At 39.8% G+C, this 25,477-nt stretch overlaps 1 protein-coding gene across 2 annotated transcripts in view; it reads left to right on the top strand.

Moving 5' to 3' along the window:
* The window catches only part of LOC150084630 (lysosomal-trafficking regulator-like), an 813,382-nt gene that overhangs the window by 331,105 nt on the left and 456,800 nt on the right, over window positions 1-25,477 (top strand). For both annotated transcript variants that reach the window (XM_090375369.1, XM_090375368.1), the window contains exons 10-11: window positions 1,096-1,201; window positions 10,908-10,969. In XM_090375369.1, coding sequence (XP_090231495.1) covers window positions 1,096-1,201; window positions 10,908-10,969 — 168 coding nt within the window. The remainder of the gene's footprint in view (window positions 1-1,095; window positions 1,202-10,907; window positions 10,970-25,477) is intronic.

Below are 25,477 nucleotides of genomic sequence, written 5' to 3'. Positions count from 1 at the left end.
ATCACTTTGCTTTCCTCAATGGTTTTAAACTTTTTTTAACTCGTAATTTATCCAAAATGAGACTGTTAAAGGAAGTATTTTATTTAATTTTTTTTTAATTACTAAATCTCTTACTGTGGTGAACTTTCAGTGAATATCTGGACCCTTCACATCTAGCACAGTGACTCTGATCATTGTTCTTCTAAAGTGCATGTGATAGTGCTAAGTGTGAATCCCATGGGAATTATTTAACCCATTGTGTTGGGCAATGGTCAGGCCACATCTTGAGTACTGCATACAGTGCTGCTGGAAGTCCTCATTTTAGGAAGGGTTGTGGATCTGCTTTAACGGGTTCAGTAGTAAGAATAAGTAAAGCCAAGGGAAATTGAGGTGCTATGGCTTTACTTATTCTTACATCCTTTCCCCTTGTGTCGGCATAAGCTTTATTTTTCACATGAATATAATAAATACACCACAACTCAAATGATATTTATTGTTGGCTCTCATTTTCAGTATTATTTGGTTCAGAGCTATCTGTTGGACTGGCTGTTATTTTTCCTGTTTGTTGTTAAATTCAAATTTAAATATAGATTGCCGAAATATCTATAATTTTGATCATTTTAACCTAGTTAAACAGGCAGATAAACAGAAACAAGATAGCCTTGCTAATTATATTTATTGGTTGGATATATTGAATGGTGCTAGCCCTCAAAAACATACCATTCAAGGTATCCTATTATCAGTAATTAGCCTCATAATCATTATTTTATATTTTTATTATTTTATTGTTAATTATGTGTTTATTTGTAGGGAATAACGAAGTAAACCGGCACAGGTTATCTTAATCTTTATAGGTTCTTTTTGCCTAATGGCTCGCTTAGTACTCTTATTATACTATTAAGCTAAAGTTGTATCATACATTTGCTCTTTTGGTCTGTAGACTCACTTTGAGCACTTATTTTGTACATATACACTATTACAGTAGTAATTAGATTACAGACTGATCTAATGGTCATTCATTAATTTGATGGCATTAATCTGATCTGATATACATTTTCCACTCTTTTACTACATCCATTATTTCATAATAAATATATATATATCTATTTATATTAGATCCTGAAAATCTTCCTTCACCATTGGAACATGTCTTTGAAAATGAAAACCAGTCAGCTGATTCTGCAGCCCTGATTGATCGACTGCATTGTAACGAACGCATTGTGTAAGTATCGTAAATCTCATAATATTGGCTTTAACAGTAATATTTCTAAATTACTGTATTCATTTGGTATATAGTTATATAATCACAGAATGATCACTGAGCAGTAATGAAAATTTTGTAATGGATTAATATACAACAACAGTGATCGAATATGGTTTGTAATTATTGAATTATTTAAGCATGTTGCACCAGGGTAAATATCAAGAAATTACAAAGGTTAAACTGTTTGTATTAATTTAATTTTAAATTCATTTTAAGTTAAAATTAATTCAATTAAGGAGTCATTTTTGACCTTAAGCTTGAATATGTCAAACAGCTGAGAACCAAAAGTTAATATCTTACGATTTCTCTGCTATAGTTAATGTTATAGTTAATTTTATAAGTTTTTCTTGCATTCCAATTAATAGAAAACTTACGTTTTATGAATTATAACTTTCAGAAAGTAAAACCACCTTTCTTTTTTACTTTAACTAATATACTAACATTTTTATTGCTTGTCAAGAAGTTTAGGGATGGAAACATGGGAGAAGAAATCCACTCTCCCAGGACTGAAAGGAGTAAAGATGGATAATAATGCTTCCCATATGCAGAACATCGACAAATGAAAGTACTGCATATTGGAAGCTGTATTGGTAGGTTACCCTAGGGCTCCTGTGTAGTCCTGTACTTGGGGTAGTGGGGGTAATTGAAAAGGACCTGAGGGTAATTGAACCTCCCCTGGGCATCCTTGGACTCCGGGGAGGTTCCCACGGACTGGAGATGTGCAAATGTATCAACAATTCACAAAGAAGGATCGAAGGGTGACACGAGTAATTACAGACCAGTTAGTTTAACTTCTGTTCCGGGTAAAATAATGGAGTCACTGGTTAAAGATGCATTGTAGGATCATCTAGACGACTGCAGCAATAATTCAGACACAGCATGGGTTTGTTAAGGGGAAGTGTTGTCTGACAAATTTGATAGGATATTATGATGTGGTTACAAAGGAACTGGATGCAAAAAATAATTTTGATATCATATATTTGGATTTCAGGAAAGCTTTTGACACTGTTGCGCATGGAAGACTATTGTACAAATTGGAGCAGAATGGTATTAAGGGTAAGTTGCTACAATGGATAAAAGGATGGTTGAGTGGGAGAAGACAGAGAGTGGTAATCAATAGGTGCTGCTCTTCGTGGACTAATTTTATTAGTGGAGTCGCACAGGGTTCGGTGTTGGGTCCACTGCTGTTTTGTATATTTATCAATGATATTGATGAAGGTATATCAGGCTTAGTGTCGAAGTTTGCAGATGATACAAAGGTTGGCAGGGTTGTTAATGACAGTAATGGCATTGTGCTACTGCAACAGGATCTAGATAATTTGGGCAGATGGGCTAAGAAGTTGCAACTGAAATTTGACATTGATAAATGCAAAGTACTGCATATGGGTAGAAGTAACCCCAGAGAAACGTACCAACTGTGTGTTACTACACTTAAGGTGGTAGAAAATGAAAAAGACCTGGGAGTAATTGTGCAGTCAGATATGAAGTTTTCTGAGCAATTCAGACAGGCTGCCAGGGCAGGTAAACAAACATGGGTTCCACCACTTCAAGCCTCCAATAAGCAAAGTGGTCGTATTTCACCGGTTGATGAGAGTCATCTACCACCTAGTACTGCCTGGTAACATAGAGGGGCGGCATTCCTCCGTGTGGTGTGGTGTGGGCGCCACACCTCGACCCCTGCTTACGTTGGTTCACACCTGGGTGGTCACCCACCATGTACTTGTCAATGATATATAGGAATTTTGCTAGAAGAGAAAAGGAGGTGATTGTCCCTCTGTATAACGCAATGGTCAGGCCATGCCTTGAGTACTGCCTGCAGGTCTGGCGGCCTCATTTTAGGAAGGATGCAGAGTTGCCTGAGCATGTAGAGAGAAGAGCAACAAGATTGGTGAGGGAACGAAGGGGTTGTCTTACCAGGGAAGGCTTAAGTTCTGCAAATTGCAGTGACTGGAGACTAGGCACCTGTGAGGTGACCTATTTAAGGTGTATAAGGCCTTGAATGGGTTGAGCACACTCAATTCTGATGGGTTTCTTCCACTTGTTCAGATTACGAACCTAAGGGAGAATAAATTGAAATTGAGGAAGGACAGATGTAGAATAGATGTACGGAAATTTGCCTTTAGCTAGTGGGTTGTTAATTATTGGAACAAACCTCCATCTGTTGTTGTGGAAGTTGATAGGTTAAATAAATTTAAGGAGGAACTCGACAAATATTTAGAGGAGATTGTTTTGTAATTTTTTTTTTTTTTTTTTTGGCTGATGCTGCATAAGCTCATACACTTGCTTTCTTGCATCACATGCCACTACTACTAAATCTAGCATATTGTATGCAGGTCTGGAAGCCTCACTTTAGAAAGGATGTAGATCTGCTGGAAGAAGGGCAACCAGAATGATGAAAGGAACAAAAGGGTTCTCTTACCTAGAAAGTCTTCAGTTCTGCAAATTTCAGCATGTATAGACTAGGCACCCATGGGGTGATCCGATTGAGGTGTTTAAGGCCTTAAATGGATTGAGTAAGCAGAATGTGAATGGTATCTCTTGCTAAGTCCCTCCCCCCCACACAAGCTGGCTTAAATTTACATTGAGGAAGGATGGTTGCAGGACAGATGTGCGAATTTTTCCTTCAGAGTGGTTGATTGTTGGAATAGGCTTCGATTTGTTGTTGTGGAAGTAGATGGTTTGAGTAAATTCAAGGAAGAACTGGACAAATTCTTGGAGGGTGAGAATGGGTGAAGTGTGTGCTTTTTTTTTTTTTTTTGGCTGATGCTATATACGTTTGCTTTTTCAGCATTTGCAACTATTGATTCTGTAATGGCAGTTGGGAAATTTGAACATTTTTATTGATACAGCACAATGTTGTCAAAATTTAAATGTTCTTATTGATACAGCACTGTGGGGTGGGGGGCAGAAGGTAACTATTGTTTCTTAAGCAAATTCAAAAGCCAAGTAACAAACAAATTCACCAACTTAATCAGAAAACTTCAAATAATAAATGCACTGTTAATTTTAGATGAAAAGTTACAAGAAGACAATTTTTACGCAATAAAATAAGTTATCTTAGTGGCTCCTGAAAAAGTTGTGCCTATAGGTATTGAATATAGAATGTATTCTATATATATATAGAATACATATATATGAATATAATGAATATATATATATATATAGAATATTATTAGAAAAAGTAAATCAATCCAATAATAATACCATCATGGACCTAATAAAACGCAAAAAAAAAAAAAAAAAAAAATTATCGCTTTTTACCGACAATCTAGATGACTTCAACTGGGGCCAACCACCCAGAATGAAGGCAAAAAAACGACAAGAAGTTCTCTGTTTCTGTGATGATCAATATATGCTAAGTAATTTAAATCTAAACCAAATATAAACCAGTATAGGTCAAATATAAATCGAATATAAATAAATCGAATGATGATAAAAATTCAGCTCAGGGTCCTACTATAGGAACAGGTTTGCAATCCCGGGCATACCCGAGCCACAACTTATATCTTCCAAGGTCTTTAAACTGTCCTACACTCTTTATTTTTATTTCTCCGAAATTATTAGGGCAATCCGAGGACGTAGGAGAAACTATTTCTTATCTATACCACTATTTTTCGCCTTTGTGGAGTTCAGGTTCTATTATTCCTACTCCTTTAGTTTTTCTTCTAGGAAAGGAGAAACTATTTCGACGTAGGAGAAACTATTTCTTATCTATACCACTATTTTTCGCCTTTGTGGAGTTCAGGTTCTATTATTCCTACTCCTTTAGTTTTTCTTCTTACTATCTGCATGTTTCTCTTTGCGTTAATTTAATTATTTATTTATTTTTACCGTATCCATCACATAGGGGGCACCACACATTATTTTGACGACTATTACATTATGTCCTAGATACGGTCAAATGTAGTATGTATTATATATTTAATCTTATTTTAATCATTAAATTACGTTCTCTGTCGGGTCAACGATGATTAATATATGCTTACATTTATATTTTACTTATATTTCTTACCTTTGATTCTAATATTTCAAAATTTTTCTTAATTTTTATCATCATTCGATTTATTTATATTCAATTTATATTTGACCTATACTGGTTTATATTTGGTTTAGATTTAAATTACTTAGCATATATTGATCATCACAGAAACAGAGAACTTCTTGTCGTTTTTTGCCTTCATTCTGGGTGGTTGGCCCCAGTTGAAGTCATCTAGATTGTCGGTAAAAAGCGATAATAATTTTTTTTTTTTTTTTTTTTTTTTTTTTTGCGTTTTATTAGGTCCATGATGGTATTATTATTGGATTGATTTACTTTTTCTAATAATATTCTGTAGACATTATGGGTGTATTGCATGATTGCTTGCAACTGCATTAACCCATATATATTAGTTATTGTCTTTTTAGTTATTGTCTTTTTAACTTTCTTTCTTTCCTTTTTTATCACTAATATAACTATTAATATATATATATATATACATACATACACATATATACAGCAATACCTGGCTTAGCACATGGCTTCAGACAGCACGGTTTTCAAGTAAATTTAAGTTGAAAATTTACTGTACATATTAAAACTCATTCAATAGCCTAGACACGTACTCTACATATATGCTGTGTTGTCATAGTATGGGTACATATATGCTGCACATGTGACAGTAGTCCCCTGAGACAGTCAGTGGCAACAGTGTCCACTTTTTTTTAATTCCATCCTGACAAGACGACATGATAGCTTTTCAACTTTTTATTTCACAATTTATTTTTTACCCCTCTAAATACAATCCAAAATATATCTGTGCCTTGGTTAGAAATCATTGCCAAAACATGCGTTATGTTTGGCAGCATGTTTTGCCCCATTTGGCAAATGATTTCATTGGTTTTGAATCGCGAGTTCAGACAATTGCCGAAGACATTGTGAAGATCGGAAAAGACTTGGGATTCGAAACTTTGGACACTACCAATGAACATGACTGCATTGACTCGCATGCAAATAACTTAGATGATGCAACTCTCCTTGGCGCCTCCATAGCCAGGTGGGAAGGAGCAGCAGTGCGTAGCACACGCTTCTTGATTAGACTGGGGTTCGAGCCCGTCTCCACCAAATACGGCGGATGCGGAAAGGTCAGGGAATGACCACTGCATATCCCCAGAGCAATATGGCCTTAGTTGCTAATGCTACTAAAAACCAAATAATAACAACAACAAGCAACTCTCCTTGAAATTGATAAGAAATTTGCATATTAAGAAGAAAGGAAAACAATTCTGAAATGGATAACACTTAAATGGCACCAAAAGAATTTTCAGCACTGCCTGTGAGGCAATTATGAATGGAGATCCAAATGTTGGATGTAGCATCCAGATACGGCAAATTTTATGAGATGGGATTCAATGCCACAAAGACTTGTATACCAAGAAAAAGAAGAGATGACTTCACCTCATCTCTCAAAAGAAGAGAAACTTCATTTTTGAAATACCCAAATAAACAAAGCTTTTTTCTCATCTCTCATGATGTTACCTTTTCATTAATAAAATTTTTGCAGTATTTTTTTTTTTTTCAAATCCTTTTAATTGGCTATCAAGTGCAAATTGTTTATAGATTTATTATAATTTGTTTATAGACTGTTTCTCTGGTATGCATTCATTTTTTTTTTTTTTTTTTATGTGAACCCCAAACACGAGAGGTATTAGAACCTATAGTACTTAGTACCGTGCTTGGGTTGGAGGTTGAGAAGACGAAAGAGGATATTTGTTGACATTCGACTTGAACTTCTGTAGATTGTAATTTTCAGGAAATACGTATGAAGGAAGGTTGTTCCAGAAAACGGCAGTTGAATGAATAAATGAGGAAGATAAGAAGTTGGTTCTGTGGGTTTGAAGTTGGACAGTAAATGGATGTTGGCTAGTGTTGGCTGGTGGCGGCACGTGTTCGGACTGTTTTGAAAGAGAGAGCGGGAATTATAGAAGCCAGTTCAGAAGAACAGTGCCCATGGAAGTATCTGTAGAAGAGGCATGCAGCAGAAACAGTACATCTATGAGAAAGTGAGTGGAGAGACTCTGTTAGAGATGAATCATTAATTAACCTAACTGCCCTCTTCTGAATGGAATCAAGAAGCCTGAGAGAGGTTTTGGGGGCACCACCCCAGATGTGGGAACAATATTCCATGACAGGGTGGATTTGCGATTTATACAGAGTGAGCAGCTGTCTGGAAGAAAAGTAACGCCGAGAGCGAAAGAGAAAACCAAGTATTTTAGATGCAGAGGAAGCAATATTTGTAATGTGCTTGTGCCAAGAGAGATTAGAAGTCAGGGTAGTCCCCAAAAGAGATATCATTTTGTCTAGAAATCGGAGTGTCGTTAAAGATAAGCATAGGAGCAGAAGAATCCTTTTTGAAAGATAAAAGACAAGACTGAGTTTTAGAAGGGTTGAAATCAACTAAGTTGTCTTTGCCCCACTGGAGAATTAACTGAAGATCAGCATTTAAGGAATTGGTAGCAAATTTTCGAAAAACTGAATTTGATTGAGCAGGACAAGGTTTCTCATAATGGAAAGTGGAATGCAATGTGCTATCATCGGCCAAACTATGGATAGGATTTCCAGTCAATGGAAGAAGGTCATTAATATACAAGAGGAAAAGAGTGGAGGAAAAAGAACTGAACCTTGGGGGACACCGGCATTAGAGGAGAAGTTAGAAGACAGAGAGCCATCTACCATCACCCTCAGTGAGCGATCAGAGAGAAAACTGGATAACCAATTACTAAAAACAGTTGGCAAACCATAAGATGGAAGCTTGTTTAGAAGACCTTTATGCCAAACACGATCAAAAGCCTTTGAGATGTCAAGAGCAACTACTTGTGTTTCACCGAACCTTACCATTGAATTAGTCCATAAATGGGTAACATAAGCCAGAATATCACCAGTGGATCGACACTGATCGAATCCATACTGGCGATCATTGATCAGACGGAAGGTTTCAAGGTAGTTTAAGAGTTGGCGGTTAATTGATTTCTCCATTACTTTAGAAAGAGTAGAAGTAATTGCAATGAGACGATAATGGGACGAAAATTGGATGGGAGGGATTTGTCACCCTTTTTAGGAACTGGCTGGATATGAGCAAATTTCCAAGCAGAAGGAAAAACAACTTTGTAATAAGAAAGTGAAAAAAGGCGGCAAAGAATAGGATTAAGTTCAGGAGCACAGGTTTTGAGAACATGTGGGGAAATACCATCAGGACCTGGAGCTTTCTTAGCATCAAGATTCATCAAAATCCTTCTGATATCCTTTTGACGGAAGACCACAGGAGGCATTGAATGGAGCGTGTTAGGAATGGTGGGAGGTGTTTTACCAAGGTCATTAATACATGAGCTGGAAGAAAAATGGGATGCTAGCAAGTCAGCTTTATCCTTGGCTGAAGTGACAACAGAACCACCTGATTTCGACAGAGGTGGGCGAAGAGATGGGCAAAAGTTGCGGCCAATAGCTTTGGCAGGAGACCAGAATGCTCGGCTACAATTAGGGCAAGAAATAAGTTTTCTACTCTTAGCCTATTCAAACTCTAGTTTGGACTGATTAATAACTGCTTTACAATTGTTGTGAGCTTTGGTGTAGGCAGAAAATGAAACTGAAGAATTGAAACAATTACGATGTGCAACAATCTTCTCTTGAACAGCCTTAGCACATTTATTGGAAAACCAAGGTTTAGATAAAGGACGAGATTTTAAAGTGGAGTGTTGGATAAAGGATTCCATTCCTGCAAGAATAATTTCACTGACACGATCTGAGCAAACGTTGACATCAGAAGTTTTGAAACAGTAATCCGACCAAGGAAAAGAAGAAAAGAAGTCTCGCAGGTCATCCCATTTTGCATTCTTGTAATGCCAAACAACACGTGGTTAGGAATAGCCATGAGATAAAGGTTCCATTGGAGAAGAGACAATCACCAAGTTGTGATCTGAAGTGCCTAAAGGACCTCTCACTTTGACCGTGTACTTAGAAGTATTGTTTGTGAGAAAAAGATCAAGCGTATTGGCTGTATGATTAGGATTGTCCGGTATTCTTGTAGGTAAATGAACAATCTGTGCTAGATCATTAGTAATTGCAAAAGCCTCAGTATCTCGACCTGCTGGGTCGGTGTGACTAGAAAACGGAAGCCAGGTGGAGTTGTGAACATTAAAATCACCAAGGAAAATTACCTCACTGTTACGAAAGTTGGACTGGAGAAAGCCAAGTTGCAAAGAGAGGAAGTCAAAAAGCTCAGTGATTAGTGGAGTTGGGAGAATGGTAGACACAACAGATGAATTTGAAACAATGAGGTAAAGAGATTTTAAGCCAGAGGAGATCAAAGAGAGGAGATCCCAAATTGCCAAGTCTCTGACAGGGAATATCAGAACGGACATATGCACAAGTACCACCTTTGAGGTGAAGGGAATCGTACAGCGAATAATTTGGGCATCTGAGATGAGCAGTAGTTGAATCAACCGATAACTGAGATTCTGTCAGAAAAAGTACATGGGGTTTGGCAGACTGCAAGTGGAAATGGACATCGTTGAGATTAGAATTGAGACCACGTATATTTGTGAAATGAATTAGGAAGTGCTTGGGAGGTTTAGATCTTTTCGCAGATAAGCTTGCTCTATTAGTTTGACAATTTATGGTGTATTCAATAGTAAGAAAAAGCCGTTGGGACATGCTGTATGAAGTAATGAAATTTTTGGATATGGCGTACACGTGGTAAGAATATACCCAGATTCTTGACATAACGTGCCCTCGACAATGCTCCTCGCATACACACTACTCGGACTCCCTCCAGTCACTATTTGGCAGAGTAGAGGTAGCAAGATTATATACTAGCTGATCCCGAAGCCTCCTAGAGAGTTACCAATAGGTTCGGTCCGGTGTACTAACTAGCGGCCGGCCTGCGAACACCGTTTTAGAGCTGTAACCTCGAAATGTAAGGAATATTGGATCTCACCATGACGTTCATCATAACCTCAAAAGTCATCAATCATACTGCATGATGGAAGAGATAGGGAAGGGTTTGACCGGAACTTAGCTCTAGAGACTAAACATGCGTTCCACCACTTCAAGCCTCCAATAAGCAAAGTGGCGGTATTTCACCGGTTGATGAGTCATCTACCACTTAGTACTGCCTGGTAACATAGAGGGGCGGTGTTCCTCCATGTGGTTTGGGCGCCAGACCTCGACCCCTGCTTACGTTGGTTCACACATGGGTGGTCACCCACCATGTACTTGTGCATGGAGGTTATACCCAGGATTACTTATAGTCCCACCATTGTGAAGGTGCAAGCAGAGGATTTGGCTGTCACAGACCATCCGGACTTTGCCGAAATAGGGTCCACTTGACTTGAGTGTCACCCGAATATCAGTTCCATCAGCGTTTTAGACTCCCAGGTAGCAAGTACAGCTTTACTGGCATATCTGAGAGAATGTCTGTGACAACCTCAAGGACCATTTAAAACCCATTATAATTATAACTGAATCAGCACAGTTTCACATAACACGGAACAGTTTCGGTACCAATTATCAGTACTATGCGGGGTATTGCTGTATATAGAATACGTAATATCAAATTATAATTTGATTAATTTTCATTTTGATGAAATTTTTCATGTTTAACAGAACTGTGGTTTTTTTGTGTTTTTTCAGTTACACATGTGAGTGTACTGTTGTGAGTGCAACTGATGAGAATGTAGGTGAGATACTAATAGGTAAGTGATTTAATAAAGTCATTTATATTAACTTAATTTTTTTTAAAAAATTAAAGTAATGGATTAAATATTCATATGAATTGTCTTTATTCATCTTATTGTAAATTTGTGCTTTCATAAATTTCATATTAACCCAGGCTGCTTGCTGCTGTTATTGGCTTCTCTTGCATGTGAAATTGATAATGCAATAAGCCTTGACATTTTGTTTATTGTGTATTGTGAAAATTATCCAAAATGATCTGATCTTTTCATTTGTATTTTAATGACTTTCAGCCCCCAGTGCTGAAAGATAGTTTGTCAAATAACCTTAGAAGTGTAGAAAGACAAATTGCCAAAAGTCAAAATGCCAGTAGCCGAAACAGGTACACTTCAAAAATTTAAAGATGTGAAATGCTGACAGGATAAAAAAAAATACTTTAAAATAGTCGAAATACTCATACCTTAGAATGTTGAATTTGCCAGAATGGCAATTTGTTGGAGAGACAACTTGTGTGATCAAGACCCGCTAATATTCGTAAAATTGGGTAAATGCTAAGCTATTGTGATTTTCCTCTTGTAGAGATTCTGTGTCCTCATTTTGAATTTAAATCAGTGTTTTGAATTTAACCAAATATAAATAGAATAATAAATAGGAATTAAAAAATATTAAAATTTTTAAACATATTTAAAGTAAAAAAATCTCTTACCTAGGATGTTTTTCAGGAATAACTGCATCCACGTATGATGTAATCAGAATAGATGGAAATTATTCAAAGACCTGCTTAAAGATGGAAGAACCATGCAACAAGTCAAAGGAATAAAAACAAGCTTTAACTCTGAATCCATGCATGGCAAATAATTGAAAAATATAATGGGAGAAGGTTACCTGAAGCTTGGTGGGGGCTTTTCGTTTATACCATCTTCAAAAAGGAATTGAACATGTGTCGAAGTGCGTATATATAGCCCCGGCGCACGTTCCATTGCCGTATTTCAAAAGCGGCAGGTGGGGAGGGCCTTGAGTAAGTAGACAAAAGGAATTGAAGCAGGATAGAAGGAAAATTTCCATCCCCTCATATTTTACTAATAGTTGCTGAATGGGCTGGTGTTGTTATGTTTTGTTATTAAATTTGAATTTGTAGGATATTTGTTTTAGATCCCAGAGTTGGATTTGCCTGAACACTTTGTTGACATGACGGGTGCATAGCTTCGTGCAGTTTCCTCCAGATATGCACTCTCCCATCCACCCGAAATAACTGGAAATGGGACTTATCGGACCAGAAGACCCATCTCCAGTCATCCAAGGTTCAGTGCTGATGGTCTTTCGCCCAGTTGAGACGTAGAGTCCTGTGTTGTGGTGTTAGTAATGGGACTCTGGTGGGTTTGCTGCTCCCATAACCTATTGTGGCTAATGATCACCTGATGGTCTTGGTGGAGACATTTCTGGCACCTCCCTCATTGAAGTCAGCAGTGATTTTTACCACTTTTGCTCTCCAGTTGGCTGAAACAATGCAAGACAGATGTTGTCAGCCACGTTCATCCACCACCTTTCTCCACCCACAGCACTATCCATGATAAGATGTTATTTGGAAATGGCTTATTCCTGATACGCTCTTGATACTGTCGAATGGGGATAGTGCAATTTCTATACCCCCTCTGCTATAGAGTGACCCATGCATCGGGCACCCACTATCATTTCTCTTTGAAGGTGGCAATGGGAACAAATTGGGGGGGGGGAGAGAATGCTCTTACCAAGAAAGGCTTAACTTCTGCAAATTGCAGTGTATGGAGGTTAGGCACCTGCAAGGTGATCTGATTGAAGTATATAACTCCTTGAATGGTTTGAGCAGGCTCAGAGATGATGGGATTCTTCCTCTTGCTCAGATTATGAACCTGAGGGGCATAAACTCAAACTGAGGAAAGACGGTTGTAGAATAGATGTGCAGAAATTTGCCTTTAGCCAGTGGGTAGTTGATTGCTGGAACAAACTTCAATCTGTCATTGTGGAAGTTGATAGCTTAAATAAATTCAAGAAAGAACTGGACAGACAAACTTTTGGTGAAATGGGATGGTTTTTTTTTTTTTTTGGCTGATGCTGCATCAGCTTGTTTTCTTGCACCATATGCTTCTGCTAATGCTAATTCTTCAAACTACATTACAAATTTTCTAATTACCATCTGCCATCTCAAATTTGTTTGCGTTGGCGGAGGGACTTGTACATTCTACATTCGTAGGTGACTCCATAGCCAGGTGGGAAGGAGCAGCAGTGCATAGCACACGCTTCTTGATTAGACTGGGGTTCGAGCCCGTCACCACCAAAAATGGAGGATGCGGAAAGGTCAGGGAATGACCACTGCATATTCCCGGAGCAATATAGCCTTAGTTGCTAATGCTCCTAAAAACCAAACAACAAACGACAAAAAAAACATTCTACATTTGTAACTTTTATAAATATTAAGACAATTATATACAGCCCCTTCCTGGCTTGCCTAATACTCAACTTACAGAAATTCGACTTTACATAAGTTTTTTTCCGGCCAATGCAAACATAAAAAAAAATCATGGAAACGTATTTTGCATCCCATAGGAATAAATGGGGGTATCATGAAAATATCGTAATGCGAACCCAATAACGTTTTTTTTTTTTTTTTTGGTAATTTGTTCCAAGCAAGACCTTGGAAGTTGAAATTTTCACTATATAACTAAGCTATTTATCTCTCTAAAAGACCATTTTATAATGGAGTGCTACCCTTTCATCATTATCATATGTTCTATTATAAGATCAGTAGTGATTTGATAAGATCAGTAGTTATAATTATCAGTAGTGATTCTTCATGCATTAAGAATCTGCAGATAGAGGAACCACTAGGTGGCAGTGATTACAGTGTGCTGAAGTGGGATTTACTCAAAGAGGTAACTACCATCAGGGGTAAAGGGAAATGTTATTGCTTTCGTAGAGGCGACTACGATGGTTTGAGACAGTATTTAAATTCTATACAGTGGGACCAACTGGTGATGTTACCAACAGCAAATTCAAAATCGGAAGCATTCAAAGACCCCACGACGTGGGCACCTGTACATGGTGAGGGGTACCTCCCAGTGATGCTGCTGGTTTTCCAGATTAGCATCACTGGGATCTAACGCCCATACCTTGGTTCCAGGGGTACGTCATTGGAATCCGGCGTGTGTAGCCGTGCGGCGTGACCTGTAGAATTCAGAAAGGGGGGGATCCTGGTGGTTGAGGGGCTCAGCCTTAATACACCACTGTAGCCCCTGCTTCGACAAGATGGGTGGTCCTGGACCGGCCCGACCGGGATCAATCAGCAGGTGGTTCTTACTGCTAGGGTCAACTATGTTCCAATAAGTCTCCCTCCCTTTGGTCCTGGGACGGGATCAAGGCTTATTGGAAATGTGGGTATGGTGCTCCTAAGCTAACTTGGCATCCCATTCATGTACGCAGTACCTGCTAGTTCACGAGTGGGTGTACCCTTGTAGGGCTCCATGGTGGGTGAGGTACTTAGGGCATCTGAAATTTTTATTTTACTCATGAGTAATTTAAATTGTACTTCTTCTGGGTCCCTAACAAGGCCCCTACTTAACCAAGACGATAACACAGACAACACCTCTGTCAAAAGAGCCAGAACTGAGGATAAAACACCATCTGTAACACCACTTTTCCTCATTCTCCATTCGACCGGAGAGCAGTCAGTTGGGAAGTTGTCATCCTTCTTTATCCAGAAAGTATTAGAAGGGTTGGCAGGATCACCCAAATCTGTAAAATGACTGCATTCTGGTGACCTTTTGGTCGAAGCTACATCAATGAACAGATAGAAAAAAATCCTGAATGCCACATCAATAGAGGGAATACCTATCACCGTAACCCCCCACAAAACGTTGAACTCTTCATGAGGTGTCATTTCAGAGTGGGACCTTCTTCATGTTTCTGAAGAAGAGATCTGCTCTGAATTGAAAGAACAAGGAGTGACAGCTGTCAAAAGAATATCAATGAGAAAGGATGGGAATCTGGTCTCTACCAGAGTTCTCATCCTAACATTTAACACCCCACAGCCTCCAAGTTCCATCAAGGCAGGCTATCTAAACTGCCCAGTGAGGATTTATATCCCAAACCCACTGCAGTGTTTCAGATGCCAAAAATACGGCCACTCACAAACATCTTGTCGTGGTCTTTAATGATGTGGCGTTAAAGACCACGAGAGCAAGGAATGTACAGCTCCAAAACCGATCTGCGTCAATTGCCAAGGAGAACAGCCCGCCTACTCTAGAGCATGCCAGCGGTGGAAGGATGAAAAAGAAATTCGAAAACTTAAAACAGAGCGGAATATCTCCTACCCAGAGGCCAGAAAACATATCCAACCAATAAATAGCGGGAAATCTTCGTATGCCCAGAAGGTTTCTGCTAAGTGCACTATCGGCACACAAACTGAGATGACTAGATCACCAAGAGAGTCATTCACCCCGATTTCACGCTATTTATTGAGTTCACAAAAGCCCACCAAAAAAAACAGTCAGTTGCCACTCCTATATCTGTACCTCCTAATGCTCCACCCACTACCAAAACCAAGTGGTAAAGAGCCTCCAGTAATAACAGAAACAATGGATATAGAGAACAAAGAGGTACCAGATGAAACAGTCTTGGAACTCTTTGCGGAGGAAGAAATGGACACGGGACAGCGTCCATTCTTCCCGAAAAAAGATAAATCCGAGACTGACAAAAGTAAGCCCTCAGCACCTTGGAAGCCGCCTGATGGTCCCACCAGGCCAAAATAATGGCTAAATTCCTACAATGGAATGTCGTAGATTCCGGCGAAATACAGATGACATCAAGGCCCTTCTGGAAAAGCACGAGCCAGTTTGCTTTTGCTTGCAGGAGACTTACCTAAAACAAATGATAACCCCACCATGCATAAAATAACATTTTTTCGTAAGGACAAAATTGCCGTTGGTCCTGCTCTTGGAGGAGTGGCTATCCTTGTGGGCAACCAGACCCCAGTTCAGCCCTTGCTAATTACAACTAGCATAGAGGCTGTTGCAATTTGCCTTACAATGGGATTTTTATTAGCCGTCTGCTCTATTTATTTGCCACCTGGGACTGACATCTCCCAGGAAGACCTTGATGATCTTGTAACGCAGTTGACTCCCGCTTTCTTACTTCTCAGGGATTTTAATCGACATAACACCCTGTGGGGTAGTGCTAACATCAATGGAAGGGGACGAGTCATAGAGCATATGCTAAATGACAATGATCTTTCCCTTCTAAATACTGAAACAAATACCTTCTCCCATATGCTACCCGTACGTTTTCTGCCATTGATCTCTCTATCTGCTTCCCTTCTCTACTCTCTTCACTCACTTGGGAAGTGGAGGAGAACCCATATGGAAGTGATCACTTCCCTGTGATAACCTCGTTACACAGTGGGAGAGACCGTGTCTTCCTTTCAGGTTACCACGGTGGAAGACTAATCAGGCTGACTGGACTGCCTTCCAACATCAGGCAAATTTTAACCTCATTACCGTCCGTCAGGAGCCTATCAATGATGCTGTAATGTACATCACAGAAATTATCATCCAAGCAGCTGTGAATGCTGTTCCAAAAACATCTGCCCGGTTTTCACCATTTCCCAAACCTTGGTGAAATTCACAATGCACAGCAGCAAAAAAGGCTCAAAACAAAGCGTGGGGGATATTCTGCCGATATCCTACCAAGACCAACCTTATAGCCTTTAAACGCGCATGAGCCAAAGCACGCTACATCCGCTGTCAGAGTCAAATGGAATCATGGATCCGTTTTACTTCATCAATTACTCAGTTATTTGTTATTTTGGTTTTTTTAGGAGCATTAGCAACTAAGGCCATATTGCTCTGGGATATGCGGTGGTCATTCCCTGACCTTTTCGTATTTCGTGGTCACGGGCTCAAACCCCGGTCTAATCAAGCAGCGTGTGCAACGCACTGCTGCTCCTTCCCACCTGGCTACGGAGGTGCCTAAAATTACTCAGTCCACTAGTACTAAGTTGGTCTGGGATAAAATCCAGAAAATGAAGGGAAAAATATACATCCCACCCTTCTTCAATCCTAGATTACAATGGATGCACTATTGCAGATCCAACTGCAATAGCCAGTTCTCTTGGGGAAACATTCTGTAACGTCCCTGCAATATCTTCGTATTCCTCAGAGTTCCTGGTCCTGAAACATAAAATCTAAAAACAGGCACTTAATTTTAAGTCTAAGACTCTTATTCTTTCCAAAGCAAAGTGCTGTTGGACCTTCAAATGACCTTCTCTCCAACATCCAGTGCAGCTTCTGAAGGAACCAGTCCACTCTGGACCATCTCATTAGACTGTAAACATCCATCCAGGATGCTTTCCTAAAACGTGAACATTTGGTGTTTGTACACTTTGACAAAGAGAATGCGTATGACATTGGAGATTTGGCATCTTAAAAGATTTGCATAGCCTTGGTCTTAGAGGGCATCTCCCCATTTTTATTAAAAACTTTTTAGCCAATCGATCTTTCCAAGTTCGTGTGGGATCCTCGCTCTCTCGTTCCTTCAGCCAAGAGGAGGGAGTACCACAAGGATCAGTATTAAATGTCACATTTTTCGCCATCAAAGTAAATTCAATCACAGAACAACTTCCTCCAACTGTAAACAGTGCCCTATATGTTGATGACTTTAGCTTATTTTGTCAGTCATGCAACATGGTTATTGAAAGAAAACTGCAAAAAGCCATCGATCGCCTTAATTCCTGGGCACTTGCTAATGGCTTCAGGTTCTCGCCGGAGAAGACCGTTTGCATACACTTTTGTCGTAAGCGTAATCTTCATCCTGAACCAGAATTAAGGCTCAGACAAAATGCTATTCCAGTAGCAGCGGACACAAAATTCTTGAGACTCGTATTTGATAAAAAGCTGACCTTTCTGGATCACATCCGTCAACTCCGCACAAAGTGCACAAGAGCTCTGAATATTCTACGCTCTCTCTCCTCTACATCTTGGGGTGCAGATCGATGCACCCTACTACGCATTTATTGGGCGCTTGTATGATCCAGAGTAGATTACGGGTCCCTGGTATACAATTCGGCCCCGAGACAGTGTACTTCGTTGGCTAGATCCTGTCCATCATCAGGCTCTCCGTATCGCTATTGGTGCATATTGAACATCTCCTGTCCAGAGCTTATACGTCGAAGCAAACGAACCACCATTATCGTTTCGACGTAAACAGTTGTCTCTAATGTATGCTTTAAAACTGAAGTCCCTGCCAGACCATCCTATGTTGCCATTCGTTTTTGAGCCACGATAGAAAAATTTGTACAACACCCGTAAGACTGTCAATCTTCCTTTTGGTATTCATTTCCAAGAGCTACTCAAAGAACTTAATAGCAAGGTAGACAAGGTTGCCCAAACACCAAAGCAAACCCATCCACCCTGGCATGCTCATGTCCCAGAATGCGACTTGTCCGTTAGAAATTGGGGAAGTCGGACACTTCATCATCTGTCTACCTGCAGCTTTATTCAGCACACTGGGCTGAAAATTCTGACTTTGCGCCAGTCTACACAGATGCTTCGAAGTCGGAGTCATATGTGGGATCTGCTGCTGTCTTTACAGACACCACTACATCGGAGCAGATTTCCTCTGAATGCAGCATATATACTGCATACCAACAGTTCATTTTATATTCCGACTCTCTCAGCGTGTTGCAGGCTTTAATAACTGTGAGATATAATTCTCATCCAGTTCTGTGTTGCATTCAGCAGAAGATTCACTTTTTTCATAAACATGAATATGATATCCCCTTCTGCTGGATTCCCAGCCACATTGGGATTAGGGGAAATGATTTTGCTGACACCGCAGCCAAATCAGCAATAACAATCGCTGCCTGTCAGTCCCCTATACAGACTACAGGAAAATAATACACCAAAAGATACACTCCCAATGGCAGGATTCGTGGAATAGGCAGACTACGAATAAATTATATCGTATAAAGCCTGTAATTGAACCGTGGCAGTCTAGTCTGCGCAGGAATCGTACAAAATAGAACATAGTCATTTGACTCATTCGTTTTTACTGAGTGCTGATGATCCTCCTATGTGTCAACCCTGTGGCACAATTTTATCTATCAGACACATTTTAATTGACTGTCCTGATTTTAGCAATATCCGTTTTACCACTTTTAATCATCTGACTGAGCCGTATGCACTCACTCAGATTTTATCCGACAATGACAGTGTGTCTGCTGTTTTTAGCTATTTTAAAACAATAAAGGTTTTTACTTGTATTTAAAATTTACATGTTACTGTAGCCCACTGAATATCATTGGTTTGGCTGAAACAAGAAGAAGAAGAAATGAATCATTTATAAGTTTATCAAGTGGAAATCTGCTGTACACCAATGGAAACAGTGAAAGGAGTGAAGGTGGAGTTGAGTTTCTGGTCCATAAAGATTTTAAAAACAACATTTTGGAATTCAAAAATACATCACCAAGGGTGTCAAGACTAACACTCAAGATTTCTAAGAGGTACAAGCTAACGATTATAATGATTTATGCACCAACATCGAGCCATGATGATGAAGAGGTTGAAGAAATGTACACCGAAATTGAGAGTCTTCTAGATGAGCAGAAAACCCACTACACTATTATTATGGGGGACTTCAATGCTAAGGTTGGAAAAAGGCAAAACAGTGCAGAAAGAGGAACTATAGAAAATTTTGGAATTGGTGAAAGAAATAAAAGAGGTGAAAGACTTGTGGAATTTGCCGAATCTCAAGGACTGTCAGTAATGAACACTTTTTTCAAGAAAAGGGTGAACAGAAAGTGGACATGGAAAAGTCCGAATGGATTAACTACTAATGAAATCGACTTCATCCTCACTAACAGAAGATATATTGTGAATGATGTTACCATCCTGAATATGGTAAATGTTGGAAGTGATCACAGAATGGTAAGATGTACACTTGATATAGATGTAGGAAAGGAAAGGAAAAAACTGACTCGAGTAAATAATACAAAGGTCTTTGAGATAACAGAAGAGGAGAAAAAGAAGTATGTACTGGAACTTAAGAACAAGTTTGAGCTTCTGCAGACTGCTCAGGACCAAGATATCGACGAGGAATATTACAACTTTTTGAAAGTGATTAAGCCCAAGAAAACTATAGGGAAAAAGAAATCCAAAGAAGAAAAAATTAGTCAAGAAACACTTGTCATGATGAACCGAAGACGACAAATGAAAAGCAAGAAAAACACTGACAGGGAGAAAATTGAGTATACTGAGTTATGCAAAGCCATTAGAAAGAGACTCAGAGAGGACATAAGAAGATTTAACACAAGAAAAGTAGAACAAGCATTAAGGGAAAACAAAGGATTTAAATCAGCAGCCATGAGCAGTAATACAGAAAGACAAATGATACTGAAACTGAAGAATAGCTATGGTGTACTTATAAACAGCAGAGAAGGCATAATTCAAATAGCAGAAGACTACTATAGAGAATTATACAAGGAGCAGGGGAATGATGCCAGCAGTGGGGAAGATGGATTGCAAAGTAGCAACACATACGACATACTCGATATTCTTCCTGATGAGGTAGAACATGCATTGAAGAATCAGAAAGCCTGGGGGAAGATGAAGTTACTGTAGAGTTGTTAAAATTGAAAGGAAGAGACATAACACAAAAACTGGCAAGGCTCTTCACAAAGTGCATTAGAAACGGTGTGACGCCTAAGCAGTGGAATAATGCAGTCATAGTTTTGCTGCATAAGAAAGGAGATAAATCAGAAATTGGAAATTATAGACCAATTAGCTTGTTATCCCACATCTACAAGTTGTTCACAAGGGTCATTACTAACAGATTAGAAAGAATACTTGATGAGAATCAACCGAAAGAGCAAGCTGGCTTTAGGACAGGATTCTCAACTATGGATCACCTTCACGTAATATCACAGCTAATGGAGAAAGCAAATGAATATAAAACACCATTATGCCTGGCATTTGTGGATTATGAAAAGGCATTTGACTCCATACAACATAAGGGAATGTTTCGGGCACTGGAAAGACAAGGCATTGATACTCCATATATTATGATTTTGAAGAAAATATAGGAGTGTGCTACCTCCTTTATTAGACTAGACAAAGTCAGTAGGAAATTTAAAATTGAGAAAGGAGTTCGACAAGGAGACACGATATCTCCGAAGTTGTTTACTGCTGCCCTTGATGAAGCATTCAGAAGATTAGACTGGTCGCAGAAAGGAGTCAATGTGAACGGAGAGTACTTAAACCATTTACGATTTGCAGATGACATTGTGGTCATAAGCCACGATCCCAAAGAATTAGAGGAAAATCTTAATCAGTTATGAACAGCTAGTAAGGATTTTGGACTAAAGATGAATATGGCTAAAACAAAAGTAATGATGAACAAGTATGCCACAGAAAGGGAAATAATGATTGAAGGAGCAGTAATTGAAAAGGTGGAGTCGTATACTTATCTGGGACAAGTCATTAGCTGTAATAATGATAAATGGCTGGAAGTCAAGAGATGAATAAATTTTGGATGGATAGCATTCAGGAAATATAGTCACATACTGAAGAGCAATATCCCAGTTTGTCTGAAACGTAAAATAATGAACCAATGTATACTCCCCACCATGACTTATGGAAGTGAAACTTGGGTACTCACCAAAAGAATGGAAGAGAAGCTGAGAACTACACAGCGAAGAATGGAACGAATCATATTGGGAATCAGACTGTTAGATAAGAAGAGAAACACATGGATTAGGCAGCAAACTCAAGTAAAGGACATTCTTATCAAAAGTAAAGAACTAAAATGGTCTTGGGCAGGACACATAGCTCGAAGACATGATGACAGATGGACTAAGAAAATAACAGAATGGTATCCAAGAGGAGCTAGAAGAAAACCTGGAAGACAAAGGCGGAGATGGATAGATGAAATTCATGAGTTTGTGGGTAGTAAATGGATGGCCAGTGCTCAAAACAGAAGGAACTGGAAAGTTGCTGGAGAGGTCTTCATCCTGCAGTGGATTGAAAATGGCTGATGATGATGATGTAGCCCACTAGACTTGGTGGCCAGGGTGACATAGATAATCGCTTCCGAAAGAGTGTAGCAAAATGTTGCCAGTTGGTGCGGCCTGTTTATTAAGACCAGTTGTGAGGTCGAGATGTATTCTTGCAAGAGTTGGCCATTTCGGGTTCCATTCCCCTCGACGTGGGCACCTGTACATGGTGAGGGGACCTCCCAGTGACGCTGCTGGACTTCCAGACTAGTATCACTGGGATCCAATGCCCACAGCCCAGGTTCCAGGCTTACATCAATGGAGTCCGGCGTGTTTGCCGTGCGCTGCAGCCCATGGAAATTCGGAAAGGGGGATCCTGGTGGTTGAGGAAATCATCGTCCAAGCAACTGCTAATGCTGTCCCAAAAACATCTGCCCGGTTTCCACCATTTCCCAAACCTTGGTGGAATTCACAATGCACAGCAGCAAAAAAGGCTCAAAACAAAGCGTTGGGGATATTTCGCCGATATCCTACCACGAACAACCTTATAGCCTTCAAACGTGCACGAGCCAAAGCACGCTACATCCGTCATCAGAGTCAATAGGAATCGTGGATCCGTTTTACATCATCTATCAACCAGTCTACGAACTCTAAGGTAGTCTGGGATAAAATCCGCAAAATGAAGGGGAAATATACATCCCACCCTTCTTCAATCCTAGATTATAATGGATGCACTATTGCAGATCCAACTGCAATAGCCAATGCTCTTGGGGAAACATTCTCTAACATCTCCGCAACATCCTCGTACTCCCCAGAGTTCCTGGTCCTGAAATATAAAATCGAAAAACAGGCACTTAACTTTAAATCTAAGAGCATTTATCCCTACAACGGGGATTTCACTATTCTGGAACTGAAAAGAGCCCTCGCTCTTTCCAAAGCAAGTGCCGTTGGACCAGATGGCATCCACTATGAAATGATTAAACATCTTTCACCAAAATCTATGGATTGTCTGCTCCTTCTGTATAACAGAATCTTTACTGAAGGCCAGTTTCCGGACTCCTGGCGAAAGGCAATCGTTCTTGCCTTTCCTAAGCCAGGAAAGGATCCAAAAGTCACCACCAATTATCGTCCTATTGCTCTGACTAGCTGTCTGTGCAAAAACCTGGAGAGAATGGTTAATTCCCGTTTAATATGGTGTCTCGAATCAAATGACCTTCTTCTCTCCAACATCCAGTGCGGCTTCCGAAGGAACCGGTCCACTATGGACCATCTCATTAGATTGGAAGCATCCATCCGGGATGCTTTCCTAAAACGCGAACACTTGGTTTCGGTGTTCTTTGACATGGAAAAAGCGTATGACACAACTTGGAGATTTGGCATTTTAAAAGATTTACATAGCCTAGGCCTTAGAGGGCATCTCCCCTTTTTTATTCAAAACTTTTTAGCCAATCGATCGTTCCAAGTTCGTGTGGGATCCTCACTCTCTCGCTCCTTTAGCCAAGAGGAGGGAGTACCACAAGGATCAGTATTAAATGTCACGCTTTTTGCCATCAAAATAAATTCCATCACAGGACAACTTCCTCCAACTGTAAACAGTGCCCTCTATGTTGATGACTTTAGCATTTTTTGTCAGTCGTGCAACATGAGGGTTATTGAAAGACAACTGCAGAAAGCCATTGATAGTCTGAATTCCTGGGCACTTGCTAATGGCTTCAGGTTCTCGCCGGAGAAGACAGTTTGCGCACACTTTTGTCGCAAGCATAATCTTCATCCTGAACCCGAATTAAGGCTCGGACAAAATGCTATTCTAGTAGCAGCGAACACAAAATTCTTGGGGCTCATATTCGATAAAAAACTGACCTTTTTGGATCATATTCGTCAACTCCGCACAAAGTGCACAAGAGGCCTTAATATGCTCCACTCGCTCTGCTCTTTATCTTGGGGTGCAGACCGATGCACCCTTCTACGGCTTTACCATGCACTTGTGCGATCCAAATTAGATTATGGATCCCAAGTATATTCTTCAGCCAGAGACAGTGCCCTTCGATGGCTGGACCCTGTCCATCATCAGGCTCTACGTATCGCTACTGGAGCATTTAGAACATCTCCTGTCCAGAGTTTATACGTCGAAGCAAACGAACCACCGTTATCGCTTCGACGTAAGCAGTTGTCTTTAAAGTACGCTTTAAAACTGAAATCCCTGCCAGACCATCCTACGTGGCCCTTCGTTTTTGAACCATGATGGGAAAACTTGTGCAATACCCGTAAGACTGCCAATCGTCCTTTTGGTATTCGTCTCCAAGAGCTACTCAATGAACTTAATATCAAGGTAAACAAGGTTGCCCAAACACCAAAGCAACCCTTTCCACCCTGGCATGCTCATGTCCCGGCATGTGACTTATCCCTTAAAAATTGGGCAAAGTCGGACACTCCATCATCTGTCTACCTGCAGCTTTATTCAGCACACCGAACTGAATATTCCGACTTTGCGCCAGTCTACACAGATGCTTCGAAGTCGGAGTCATATGTGTGATCTTCTGCTGTCTTTACAGACAGCACTATATCGGAGCAGATTCCCTCTGAATGCAGCATATTTACTGCAGAGCTGCACACTATTGAGTTAGCTTTGGATCACATTAGTGAATGCCAATACCAACGGTTCATTTTATATTCCGACTCTCTCAGCGTGTTACAGGCTTTAATAACTGTGAGATATAATTCTCATCCGGTTCTGTCTAGTATTCAGCAGAAGATTCACTTCCTCCGAGGACGTGAATATGATATCCGCTTCTGCTGGATTCCCAGCCATATTGGGATTAGGGGAAATGATTTGGCTGACGCCGCAGCCAAATCAGCAATAATAATCGCTGCCTGTCAGTCCCCTATACAGACTACAGGCAAATAATACACCAAAAGATATATTCCCAATGGCAGGACTTGTGGAATAGACAGACTGGGAATAAACTATATTGTATAAAGCCTGTAATTGAACCTTGGCAGTCTAGTCTGCGCAGGAATCGTAAGGAGGAAGTTGTTCTTGCCTGGACCCGCATAGGACACAGTCATTTAACTCATTCGTTTTTGCTGAGGGCTGATAACCCTATTATGTGTGTGTCCTGTGGCACAATTTTAACGATTAGACACCTTTTAATTGACTGTCCAGATTTTAGCAATATCCGTTTTACCGCTTTTAACCATCTGACTGAGCCGTATACACTCAGTCAGATTTTATCCTACAATGACACGTGTCTGCTGTTTTTAGCTATTTTAAATTAATAAAAGTTTTTAATTGTATTTAATTTATGCTATTGTACGTCTTTATTGATTTATTTTTTATATCTTTGTTATTATATATCTGGACATGGTGGCCTTACTAATTAGGTCACCGAGAATTTAAAATTTTTAAATATTACGTAGTCTTGGCGCATTATAGCCATAGTTGCTAATGCGCCAAAAAAATCCAAACAAACAAACATTCGGGTTCCATTTCGGTTCGGGGTCAGGCTGTGCC

The sequence above is a fragment of the Mastigoproctus giganteus genome, chromosome 6 (assembly GCF_048544385.1).
Source record: "Mastigoproctus giganteus isolate SK-2022 chromosome 6, ASM4854438v1, whole genome shotgun sequence".
NCBI classification, from domain to species: Eukaryota; Metazoa; Arthropoda; class Arachnida; order Uropygi; family Thelyphonidae; genus Mastigoproctus; species Mastigoproctus giganteus.
The sequence above is the reverse complement of the archived record's forward strand: the minus strand, read 5'-3'. Positions and strand labels throughout refer to the sequence as shown.